Here is a 13,621-nt window from a genome sequence, read left to right on the forward strand (position 1 = left end):
CCTTTGAAGACTGTGCTATCGACGATTGCGTTGAGTATTTTTATGAAGATTGCGATGGGCTCTGTGTTCCCACGTCCGTGCTGCCCTCCGTCGCTGGGCCAATGTAACCCCGGGCAACGCACGTGGTGTCTGAAAGGCCCTCATCCAGCAGTGGATTTTTAAAGAAGGGCCGGTGATCTGCGGGAGTCTGTGCCATGCGCGCTAGAATAAATACCATTAAAACGGCGATGTACGCCCCACTTCCCTCAGGGGAGCCGTCCCAACACCTAGAACACGAGAGATGCAAGGGGCTATAAATGCACGCATCATTAAATAATCCGTGAGTGATTTATGCGTAATTAATTGGCTTACAGAAAGGGTTCCAGTTGCGTTTGTAGATTCTCGTTTTTTTTATTGGATGGATGTGCCTCATGTACTGGAACTCCCAGATAATTTTTTTTATTTTTGTTTTACCAAACATTAAACTTTGCTTCTAGTGTCTCCTTTCCACTCTCGTAGTACAGCAAGTCTCGCCATGCAGTGCGGCAAAATCTGTAAGGAGCAGTCTCTGTTATCTCGTAATGGAACTGGGGGCAGATTACACCAGCCGTCATGATATATAACTAATTAATTTTTATTTTACCAGGTAAGGCCCACTGAGCTGTATAGCTCAACAGAGCGGCTTATCGCGTGGAAATTTATAGCAGCAAAATACTTAAAACGCGCGATGTTCATTCTAAATGTGGAAGTGAAAAACCGGAGGCCCCAGAGAAAAATCCACGCGACCACGGGGAGAGAGAAAGACACGCAAACTCCAAATACACAGCAGCAGGCATCAGGGTCTGGATCGAACCCACGATCTCCTGCATACCAGGCGAGGAAGTTAACATCTCACCGCAGCGGGGCCCCAGGATTATGATTGCGGTGTGTAATAGCCGTGATAAACAACACTCCGGCACCGACTGCTTCGCAGTGGACGTCAAAGGTCCCCTGGCCTCATTCGTGAGGGCAAGCCCATCTTGTGCCATTGCCAGGGTCCAAAGTTGTAAAATTCTAAAGTTACACCGCCGCAGGTTACTCAGTTGGCAATCATCGCCCCCTACTGGCAGTCTTAATGCCCCAGGTCGCTTGTGAAATATGAGAATGTTGTGGTTGTTGAGGGCAAAGTCTTCACTTGGGCTCCAGGGAAAGCAGTGTTTTACCGCAAAGGCAGTGTTTTTCATGCAAAGGTCATTTAGCGCAGCAGGTCGTTACTCACGGCGACTTGTTAATAATTTAAGAAAACCCAATGAGGCCTGGAAAATGTTTTCCCGCGCGATCACATCTCGGCGCGACACCCGCCAGGTATGGATTCTCAGTCATGTGACGCTGCCCGGATTATTCCCCCCCTCCTCATGCCTACGCACGACCTGTCACGTCGCGTCGGGGTCGGCACGCTTGACCTCATGTTCCAGAGATGACCGGTTCGATTGTCGATCTCCCGGCACTGCACTTGCAAACTACAAACTATTTGTATTTTACCAGGTAAGGCCCCGCTGAGCTGTCTAGCTCTTTTTCAGAAGCGACCTGGCCATCACAAATAACAGTTCAACGAAGTGGCTTGTCACGTGGAAATTTATAGCAGCCAAATACTCTTAAAACACGTGAAGTTTATTTTAAATGTGGAGGGGGGAAACTGGAGGGCACAGAGAAAAATCCACGCGACCACGGGGAGAGAGACACACAAAGTCCAAATTTACAACAAGCATCAGGGTTGGGAACATATCCACGACATCTTGTATACCAGGCGATGTCGTTAACATTTTTTCACCACGGCAAACGGGGCCACGTTTATTTTAAATCTCTCCTCCCTCCCCACCACCACCCACCAGGCTACTTCCTCTGTCCACCCAGCATCAGGCAGCGGTATAATAGGATGAACCACATTTAGTCGATCGCCTGGTCGCGTGTGGTGAGGGTAATGTGTGGGTAACTCCCACCCCTTTCGAGATGTCCGCCAAGCGTGGAAGAGTAGGCCAAATAACGTCCCCGAGGTGAGCTCTCTTAGGGCTTCGCTTGCGCCAGCGGTGACGTGTGGCAAGAAATTGCGGGGCTGTGCCTTCACCTTTGACGCGTGGCACATGCGTGGCACATGCGTGCCACATGCGTGCCACATGCGTGCCACATGCGTGCCACATGCTGCTAGAGGCGGTGAAGTGGTCACGCACCTCACTGTATCACTTCCGTCGTGAAAGCACCGTCAGCATCCACCGCATACATAAGGTCTATACATTCGTAATAAAACTGAATAATTCACAACTCTCTGTCAATGCAATGCTCGCCCACGCCGTGATTGGTTGTGGGGGTCGTTTGACCATACTTCACCGTGCTGGTCATTGAGCGTTGTTTTGGGGTAATGAGGGAGCCGGGACCAATTCGGATTGACCATGGCCGGGAATTGAACTCTCAGCTGGGCCCGATTGATGGTGCGAAAGCACTGCGTCTCCGCTCCCCTGCCGCCCCCGCATAAATAACATCGCACATCAATAATAAATTCAGGTGTACGTGTGAAATTCATCACCTGGCAGAGTTACGCGTTTCTGCCCGAGCCGTAGACTTGAGTTCACCCTTTTCCGCGTTCTCCGCTGCTGTTATTATTGTTATAAATCCCGCTGTGCCAAGTCTCTGTCCGCTGGCTCAAACTGTGTCTTCCCATCTGGTGCGACGTCTTCTTCTTCTTCCGTGGCCTCACGAGCTCTTCCCCCCCCCCGCCCCCCAAGTTGTTTTTCCCCACTGCAAAATCCGAGCCGTGCCGTTGCTGACGACGCGCGCAGTGGAACGAGTCGCGACGCGTCGCTGCCGACGCTGTGTGTGTCCTCACAGCCTCCTGACTCGACGTCGCCCCCCCCACCACCACCCCCCCCACCCCCTGGCCCTGCTTGGCCCCGAGCCAGATTCAGAAGTCTCGCGAGCAGATTCCCCCGCTTTGGTTCTGGCTCGGCGCGGCAAATAACCTGGGCGGTGGGAGAAACCACCTGTGCCGCGATTGGACTTGCCTGGAGAAATCGGAGTGTTCTTTACATTTTTCAGCGCTCCGTCACTGTTCTTCTTCTTGGTTCTTTCGGTAAAGTCACGTAGAAGGGAAATAATAAAATAATAAAACATAATAAAATAATTCTCACGACGTTTCGGCCACAACGCAAGCAGCCGTCCTCAGGTGAAGAACAGGTCTGTAGGAAAGACAGCGTCTGAATGGAAAAAAAAAAAATCCGTCACTGTTATCGGTGAAGTTACAACGGAGTAGTGGTGGGGGGGGGGTGTTTGAGGGGGGATTGGTGGGAGACCGGCACGCCGCACGGCATGGTTTACATGCGGCCTATTTAACGCCTCATTTGACGCTAGGAGGCAGGCAGCCAGCCTGTAACTGCGGATAGAGTGGAACATCTGAACGTGACATTCCGTGCTGGCTGTTATGGCTCGTGTGCTAACTACCAACTCCGGCCTCATCAAAACGGCGTTGCGGTATGAATGCGCTGCTGCTGCAATGAATTTATTAAATTACCTCGCGGAAAGTAAAAATCCGCCTTGGGTGGTGTGCGATTGACGAAGCGCTCTAAGTTAGCGTATTTTACTAAACAAGTTAGAGAAGCCACGGGCGTACGCGTGGAGTGACGCGAAGCCCTTCAACCACCTTTTTCGCTTCGGGAGTCTTTCATGAGCAGTGAGAGAGCTGGCGGATACCTGTCGGGACGTGTGTATGTATTCTAGATTTGAAGCTTTCGTGACTGCACGGATTCATATTCTTAGGTTTTTTCGGTAAAGTCACGTAGGTAAAAAATAAAAATTAATAAAAGTAAAATAAAAAATAACATAAAAATCACGACGTTTCCGAGGCAACACAAGCTTCCGTCTTCAGGTGGAACCGTGACTTTACCGAAAAAACCTAAGAATATGTGTGTATGTATGTTTCTAGAACTTCTTTCGCGCCGTACGTAGCCCAAGCCTGCTAATCGGAGGTGTGGTGACAAATGTGATTTAGCCTTTTTAGAATGTAGTCTTTTTGTTTTTTTTGCTCTGCTTTGTCTCCATGTTATGGGCAACCGGTTAACAAATTGTTAGTCCACGTTAGTCCTCAATAGCAATTCAACTCTGCACTCGAGTATCTGTCATATTGGATCAACTTCAGGAGAATTATGTTACAGACACATGGACGGACAGACAGACAGAAATAGTAACTGGAAAGATAACTACCTCGCCTGGTATACAGGAGGTTGTGGGTTCAATCTCAACCCTGACGCCCGCTGCTGTATATTTGGAGTTTGCATGTCACTTTCTCCCCGTGGTTGAGTTGATTTTCCACTGGGTCCTCCGGTTTTTCCCTCCACATTTAGACTCAACGTCGTGCGTTTAGAGTTTTTTTGTCAGCTATAAATTTCCACACGATAAGCCACTTCGTTGAGCTATCATTCGTGGCCAGTCCGCTTCTGAAAAAGCGGGCCTTACCTGGTGAAATACAAATAGCAGTCTTAGTTTGGTGCTTAGAATGATAATGATCATTATTATGAGCGGCACTCGCTTCAACAGTCTGTTCGCGTGCGCGGTGGCTAAGCGTAAGACCCCCCTGTGTGTGTGCGCGTGTGCAGTGCGTTCCTTGCTGCGGAGCGGAGTGAGCCCCGACCTGTGTAACGAGGATGGATTAACGGCCCTGCATCAGGTGAGACAGCCTCCCGTGAAGGGGGGGCCGGGGGGGGGGCCGGGTGGGGGGGACTGTGTGGGAGAGGGCGGACGGGGGGGGGAGCTTAGAGCTGCGGGGACGTCCCACGGAGGAGGTGGAGGGATTAAACCGCGGGCGGATTGTTGCGTGGCGATCGTTGCCCCGGCTGTCCTGTGGGTTTGAGCGCATTGACGTTTAATGGACTGCCTCACCTCAGATTAGCCCAGTTGGCTACGTACGGTGCGGAAGAAGCTCAACATACGTACGTAGATTCATACATACGTACATACGATCGACTCCTTTTTTTTAAATCGTCGATTAACAGGCCCCCTTTAAACAACAAAAACATCCGCCCGGACTTCCTGCCTCCCGAAGGCGGGCAACCCCGTACAGGCCACGCCCAGCATGGCATGGCCAATGAAGATGGCTGTGACTTCACCAAGTCCTGTCCTTCACCTCCCGTCCAGCAGCACACACGTGGGTAACGGGCAGGGCTTTTATTACGCCACGTTTTGCTATCATTAATCCGCTGGGTCGAGTAATGGAACCGAAATCCAGAAGGCCGGTGACTCAGAATGCCCTATTTGTCGATGCAGACGAAGAGCGGAGGTCTGTTCCGAAATATAAATCTTTATATAGGTCATGAGACGTGATGCTTCACAGCAGTTGCGCCATAAAGTTTCATCTAGTATTCCTTTTTGCATTGCACAGGGTGGCATACTGTGTATGGAGTGCTCTTGCCAGTAGCATTTGGCAACTCAGCAGCGTTTGCTTAACAAGTCCGACTCTGCTTATGAAACCCGGAGTTTCAAAACCGTGTTGGCGCCGTGGGTGGAGGAGGTGGTGCAGTGGGGGGAGAGGTGGGTAGAGGAGGTGGCCCTGTGGGTGGAGGAGGTGGCACGATGGGAGGGGGGTGGGGGGGTAGGTGGCGCGGTGGGGCAAGCTGAGTGCGTCGGGGACGTTTCGTCTGCGCCGTATAAACCGCGCGGTACAGTTCGTTAAGAAGCATCGATTGTTGCCGGGGATTTATGCCGCGGCGCCGTCGCTCGAGGGCTCCGAGATCACACGGAGCCACGCGTTGATCTTGCCAGGGATTACGCTGCGACCGGGCCTCGGAGCGCCGCCGTGTGCCCGCGCCGGCTCTCAGCGGAGAGAAGTTTGCCGACGGCGTGTGTACGAAATACCCCAGAGATGGTCAGGCAATTAATATCGGGAGGCTTGCCGTGAAATGTTTGACCGCACGGGGTGTCGGGAGGCCCGATGTGATAAGCGGCCAGCAACGAACAGCACCGTTGAATGTGTAAAATATGAGCGTACATTGGTTTCCTGAACTGAGCGAGGTTGTAAGAGAGGAGGAGTGCGAGGGAAGAAGCCGAAAGGGAAGTGATGTGACCTGCAGTGTGGTGAGTGGGTGGGTGGGTGAATGAATGAATGAGTGGGTGTAACAGTGAGTCAGATGTGGGTGGGGTGAGTGAGTGCCTTGTTGTGACCTGCAAGTGTGGGGTTTGTTGAACACAGTACGGGTGAAGCAAAACAGTCGGTTTGATCGAGATCGAGTCCTCACCATGGGCGGAGGAATCAATGAGCAAAGTCATGGGGACGTTAACCACGGTGGTAATGGCGATGGAGGTTTTGGCCGTTCTGCCAAAGATTAAATGTAAGCAAAGGCCGGAGGAAACGCGTTCCTGCATCAGCCCTCTACGTTCAAGGCCTGCCGTCGACGTCCTAGTGGACATCTGTGTGAAAAAGAGATTTGTAGCTCATCGGATTCCTCCGATATAGGTAAATATTCTGATTCCGATTCTGACGTACGTCTCCGGCGTATGTCGGAGACTTGCGGCGATATCGCGTTCTTCATTGCAAGGCCCGCGGGCCACTGGCAGCCACTGGTGGCCTTTAGTGCGGCCCCTGACGTGCGGCCCCGACAGTGCACAACAGTTAAAACAGCCCCCATTATCCACCCAACAACGGTTTCAAATGTGAGGCGGCTCTCACACTGATGATGTCTTATCGGCGAAAGCGGGTCCCCACCCTCTGAAAATGAGTGAAGACAACTTGTCTAGCCCATCAGCACCTCCTCCGGCCTCACCAGACTGGACATCTGTGAGAAAGAGCTTTGCGGCTCATCGGATTCCTCCAGTGTAATATTCCGATTCTGATTCTGACATTACCGGGAGATGGAAGCAACGGCAAAAAAAACGAATTTCGGAGTCGTACGGCGAAATTGCGGAGATAGAACGAGGCAGTCGTGATACGCGTGGTGATATCGCAGAGATAGAATGCGGCAGTTCCGAGCACGGAGCGGCTTTGGCTGCGGCCATGTAAGAGACAGCCGTGAGCGGATTGTTCGGGGGGGAAAAGGAAAACAACAAAAAACGCGACGCGTGACGTTCTCCCGCCGATTGCAATCTAAATGCTATTTATATTATTTTAGTTTGTAATGAGAATCTCAGGAATAATTTCACATTTTCGGGCCCGCTTGGATGGCTGCCGACAGTTCATTTCCATACCGTGCCGGGGCGTTATTATTTGTCTAAGCGTGATGTGTCGTAATAAATCAAATTCGCAGATAATTTCCTGGACATAGCAGCCGCCGCTTGCCTTAAGACATTAATAACCTTCATGAGAGCACGCGCCTCACTTTACGTGAATTAGAATTCGGGCCAAAATGACCTTACTCTGATTATTTCCGAAAATACACATTCCCTTAAACGCATCGGCGCCGGTTTTCAGTCGTGCTTTCGCGCTCGCTCTATCGCTCGCTCGCCCGCTCGCACTGCAATATTTGAACGCATGGCGCAGCGTCGCGTAAACGACCGTCACGTTCTCCGTCCCGTCTGATTAGCCGCGTCTGCACTCTTGTTCACCACCCCGGCCATTTCCCGACGCGGTCACGCCTCTCTTGAATCTCCTGCGTAGCATTCGGCCACTTCTGAAGCGCGGTGAAGCATTGGGGCGCCACGGTGGCGAGATGTTAACTACCTCGCCTGGTATGCAGGAGATCGTGGGTTCGATCGCAGCCCAGATGCCTGCTGCTGTATATTTCGAGTTTGCGTGTGTCTCTCTTTTCCCGTGGTCACGTGGATTCTTCTCCAGGTCCCTCGGTTTTTCCATCCACAATTGGAATCGACATCACGTTATTTTCTTCCACAATCAGTGTTTGGCTGCTATGAAAAAAAATTCACGTGATAAGCCACTTCGTTGAGCTATCATTTGTTGCCAAATCGCTTCTGAAAAAGAGCTGTATAGCTCAGTGGGCCTTACCTGGTAAAATAAAAAAAACATTTTGTTTAGTTTTCCCCACGATGTTTGTAAAGCAGTTTGCACTTTGATTGTGTCCAGTAGGCTATCTCTGCACGACGTAGCTCCAGTGGCTTTCTAATATCGGAAGGAAGATCGTTCCAGACGGCCGCAGAAGAAGCGCATCTGAAAGCGCCGTACAATGCGGTGACAGACGCCTTTGTTCGACGGCCAGCCAGAAGCTGCTGCTGCTGCGAGGACGACAAAGGAGTTCGCATGATGATGGTTTACACTCCTTGACAGATACGCGGACGTTGTAATCTATTGAGAGCCAATCCTTAGCAGCAGGCCATTGTTGCGTTCGTCCAAGAATGTGAGGCCAAAGGTAGACTTATTTTTAGCAGTCGCGCCGCCAACGTAACCGCGTTTGTCACCATCGCTATCGTCAGACAGGGCCTTTGATGACTAAAGCACGGCCCGTCCCATCGCGTCTCGTCTCCGCGTCCGCTCCCCGAGGTTGTCTTGTTTTTAGCGCAAAGACTGCCTCCCTTGACTGCCGCTCGCTCCATCAACAGTTTTGTTCATCGATTTTTTTTTTTCTGCCGGCGGCGTTGAACTCGCCGCCGTTTTTTTTTGCACCGCGAAATGTACAGGTGACTAAATAAATAAATAAGCAGCCAGCGGAACCGGCTGGATAAATAAATAAAAAACACCGAGTGTGATTCGCATCTCGCTAGCATTGATGATAAACTCGTGTTTTGTCCGCAAAACTAATTGGTGAATAAATCCTAAATCCCCTTTCCGCAAGAGAACTCGTGACAGTAATGGACTCTTATCTCCTTTTGTACAAGTATTTTCTTTAGTTGATAAAAGTCAATAAGAGACAATCATTGGACAGGAAAGCATGTCTTTGTAAACAAAAATCTACTCATGGCCATTATCATCATCAACAAAACTCCGACATGTAATTCACGAATACTAATACAGAAGTAGGAATAATAATAAAGGAGCGGATTCACTTTGAAGGAAGACCATTGCGGAGATGGAACAATGAGATCGGCCCGTGTGTGGGAATGAGATGGATCATTGCATCCCAGGACTGGAGCAATGTGATTGGAGCAATGAGATTGGAGCAATGAGATTGAAGCAATGTGATTGGAGAAATAAGATCGGAGAAATTAGATCGGAGCAATGTGATTGGAGCAATGAGATCAGAGCAATGAGATCGGAGCAATGTGATTGGAGCAATGAGATCAGAGAAATAAGATCGGAGAAATTAGATTGGAGCAATGTGATTGGAGCAATGAGATCAGAGAAATAAGATCGGAGAAATTAGATTGGAGCAATGTGATTGGAGCAATGAGATCAGAGCAATGAGATCGGAACAATGTGATTGGAGCAATGAGATCGGAGAAATAAGATCGGAGAAATAAGATCGGAGAAATTAGATCGGAGCAATGTGATTGGAGCAATGAGATTGGAGCAATGAGATCGGAGCAATGTGATTGAAGCAATGTGATTGGAGCAATGAGATTGAAGCAATGTGATTGGAGCAATGAGATCGGAGAAATAAGATCGGAGAAATAAGATCGGAGAAATTAGATCGGAGCAATGTGATTGGAGCAATGAGATTGGAGCAATGAGATCGGAGCAATGAGATTGGAGAAATGAGATCGGAGAAATGCGATCGGCTTGCGTTCAGGAGTGAGATGGATCGTGACGATGATGACGTGGGGCTGCATTTATCGTCGCTGCCAAGCCGTCACCATCTCCCTCGGTCTTACGATGCAACGGACGATGTCGCCGCTGCCTGCGCTCGCCGATTTCATCGCCCCGCCATGGCTTTCGACGCCCTCTCGGGCGTGCTTCCTCCTTGGTCGCCTCTCCAAAGTTCGTCTCAAGCGCTGACCATCGTCCCCCTGTCAGTGACGGGTCTTGCTCAAGTCCGCTTTACGTTTCTGAACGGATCTCCGGTGCCCCACGTGTCCCCCCCTTCCTGTCTCTCAGTGCAGATCCGAAGCGTGGACTTCCACCGTGCTCTGTGTGCACTTTTCGGCTCGCGTTCCAATCGCGCCATGCAACGTTCCATTTTTCTGAGTTTCGTTTCACTTTTCTGACTTTTATTTTTCTATACATTTTACCCTGGGGGCCCCACCTTTGCGGCCTTATTTATCTTCTGTCATTTACCGTAGTTCATCCCCATTGGTTGCGATCATCATCATCATCATCGTCATCATCGTCGGCCGTGGTCAAAACCTCCGCTGAATGAAGGCCTTCACAAGCCCGTCATCACCACCCACAATGCTCCTGGGATGTAGCAGCACGCGGAGTTCCCCAGCGCACGTGACCTTCCGATTCGCGACCTGCGGCGAACCCATTTGTACCGTTGGGTGACCAGGGCACGTGGGTGGGGTGGGGGGGTTTGTGGTAAGGCGGGAGGTGCGTGGGAGATGGAGCGTTGGGGGGTGGTTGGGGCGGATTTAAGACTGGTGGGCTGAAGTAGTAACTAATTGGCGCGTTGTTGACGTGACAAACCTCACTGGCTTTGTCGGGTGGTGGAGGGTTACGACACAACATTCATACTTCCGCAATCTAACCCAAAAACCTTGATTATGAATAATATTGGTCGCGAAAGCCCTCCTAGGTGTTAAAGCCGTTTCAACGTGGCTTGCGTTGGGAGATCAACCCGGGCGAGCCGGCTCCCTCCACGTCGCGAGCCCGGCCCAGCGAGCGCTGACCGTCGCGCGCGTGCGTCCGGCGTGACGCGTCAGCTCGCGTCGCTCGGCCGCGAGGGAAATCACAAAACGTCGGCCGCCCCCCCCCCCCATCGCCTTCCAGATTAAATAAATACGTAGCTATAAATAAATATAAAAGAAATAACCGCACAGCCTTGCTGCGCTGCTCAGATACCCACTATCGGCCTTTCAAAGAAAAAATGCGGTCTTTGTAACGAGAAAAGGGCATATTGGTTTTTTGTGTCTGTGGGAGGAGATTAACCGCCGACAAGGTAATTTGTGAATCGCCGAAGGCTAACGCGTTTCGGTTATACTTTGAAAACCTTACGGTAATTAGGTGCGACAACTACTTTTAATTTAATGACCTACGAGGGGAGGGAGAGATTTATTTTTGCTCATTCGAGGGGAGTGATGAGTGTCGCTTTGTCAGAAGGCCGGCGGGTTTTTTACACTACCACCTCCCCCCCTACCCTGTAAATGAACCCCTGATGGAGAAAATTGTCACGTTCTCATTTTTGCATACGCGTTTTATTTAGAGTGCAAGGCTTTTAACGTCGAATTACAAAATGAAAGTGCCCCACGGAGCAAACTCCAAAAACTTCTCCACCCCGCAAGGATGACTGCGAAAGGCTGTGTGTGTGCGTGTGTGCGTGCGTCTGTACGTTGGCCAATGTGTGCTAATCGGAGGTGCGGTGAGAGGAATAATCGAGAGTTGATGGGAAAGCACACTTGGAGTGGATTATCTAGTATTTGTTTTTATATTACTCTCACAAAAAAGAGGAGTGAAAGACGTGCAGTGCAGATAATAAACCTTCGAGGTAAAAAAGGTGATGCAGGTGAGGTTTGAAACCGCCGAGGGCTGACATGAAAACCACACCCAAACAAGTACAACACAGATTGTTCAATCAATTAAACAAAGCATACTAATTACAATTAAACACGTTACACGCGAGTGTAAAACAAAAACACGTTTGTTGTTTGTGTGCGCGCGCGCGTGTGAGCATGTGTGCGAGTTAGTAGGGGGCACAGGTGGTGCATCAGCCAGTCATCTCAGTCGGTCGACCCGTGGCACCTGAGTCTGCCCTGTGACCTCCTGCCAGGGGACGTTCGACACTTCACGTGGCCTCAACGTGCACATAGCCTGGCACAAGCATCGTGGTGACATCACCGCCACTTAGTGGCGAATGGCGGTTGTTGTTGTTATTATCGGGAGTTAGGCTACATGGAGGAGACTACTGGGTTGTTTTGCTACCCATCAGGCTGATCCGTAGTCTATGCTTGAAGTTGTTGAGGGATGATGATGATGATGATATTTTGGCAGTGTGAAGATAGGAATCCAAGAGTCCGTCCCTTTGTTTGTGTAGTGAGTCATTCAGAGACACTATTTAGGAGGCAGCATCGTTTATTCTACACTTTATGCAACACCGTTACACACGGGACTAAATACATCTATTCTCACTCTTGTTACGCGTAGGACCACAATACACCTATTTATCTTACATACGGGATAACTATAATCGGGTCAGAGCAGCCAACGTGTGCTGCCTGACTCACGATGTCGAAGACAGGGACGGAGACGTAGCACTTGGGTTCCACTTCACCTGCAGACAGCCCGGATCTGTGATCGGGGCTTCCCTTTTATCCCTCTCGGCGCGGCCTGGCTCCACCCTCGGCCGCGCCCTCCATCCAGAATATTCCCGACGGTTCCAGGTTACACCGCAGGTGTTCCCTCTCTGGCTCCGCCCTTAACCACGCCTCTTTCGGGAACTCTGTAGACGTTCTCAGCTACTCCCGCTATGCCACCTCGTTCACCGTCGGCTCACATTAATTACTTTCCTTCCGATTTAAAGCTTTCGTGACTGCAGGGATTCATCTTCTTGGTTCTTTCGGTAAAGTCACATAGAAGGAAAATAATAAAATAATGATAAATAATCTCATGTATTCTGTGAAAAGTCGATGGCATGTACTTACAAAAAAAAATGCAAGTAATTTATCCCAAAAAAACTTTGTCTCAAATGTGTTTTTTGTTGTTTTGGGTCGTTGTCTGGATTGTCACAAGTCCATGGACCCTCTCGCTTAAGTCAAACCCTCCCTTATCAGCCATCAACCACTCCCCAGCTCCACCCATGACCCCACGTTCTTGCTGCGATTGCAGTATCCAGCTCAGGTCCTTCCCAAGGCAGTTAAACATAACGAGCCCCGATAAAGCTGAAACTGCAGGGCAGCCCAACCTTCACACAGGGTGAGGTAACACTCATCACTCAACTGACCCTCCGATACCAATACCTGCTATTCGCACACGAAGTGACGGTGACATCACCACGGTGCCTGTGCCAGGCCAGGTGCCATCTTGAGGCCACGTGAAGTGTCGAAGGCTCGCTGACAGGAGGTCACGGGACAGACCCAGCAGGTGCCGTGGGTTGACTCACTGAGATTCCTGGGCAGATGCACCAGCTGTGCCCCACTACTTTGCCGGCTTGCTGTATTTTAACTGCCCGGCGCTCCGCTCATTGTTGTGAGCGTCACTCCTCTGCCCTCCGTTGTTGTTGGAGGGCGACTGCCTCCAACTGACCAGTAGCGGCGTCATTCACGAGCCTCCTCCACCCCGAGACTCACTACTCCCAAGACATTTCACACTCACCAGTAAGCACTCACCACTAACCAGATATTGATACTTACATTGACAAATCACCAGACACTCACAGGAAGTGATGTCACTTATGTGCTTTTCCCACCAAAAGTGTCATCACATGACACCGTTTTAACAACACATGGAACCTGCATTGGCTTAATTTCTGAAAATAATTGCTTTACAAAAAGCACTTTTGTGTATTACTTGGATGACGAATTTTGCAAATCATTATTATTAAAGTTTTACAATTTTCTGCAAAATTTCACACTGAGAGGTATGAAAATTGCATTAATTTAAGCCCAAAAATAGCGGCAAACATCCTAAATCGGGCCTGAAAATCCC

The 13,621-nt window shown here is 50.1% G+C and overlaps 1 protein-coding gene across 1 annotated transcript in view; it reads left to right on the forward strand.

Annotated features, from left to right (window-relative positions):
- Nucleotides 1-13,621, forward strand: part of LOC144735180 (protein phosphatase 1 regulatory subunit 16A-like) — a 143,024-nt gene that overhangs the window by 74,202 nt on the left and 55,201 nt on the right. The window contains exon 3 of the mRNA XM_078617633.1: nt 4,602-4,672. Within this exon, the coding sequence (XP_078473759.1) occupies nt 4,602-4,672 (71 nt within the window). The remainder of the gene's footprint in view (nt 1-4,601; nt 4,673-13,621) is intronic.

The sequence above is a fragment of the Lampetra planeri genome, chromosome 54 (genome assembly GCF_965212315.1).
Source record: "Lampetra planeri chromosome 54, kcLamPlan1.2.h2, whole genome shotgun sequence".
NCBI lineage: Eukaryota > Metazoa > Chordata > Hyperoartia > Petromyzontiformes > Petromyzontidae > Lampetra > Lampetra planeri.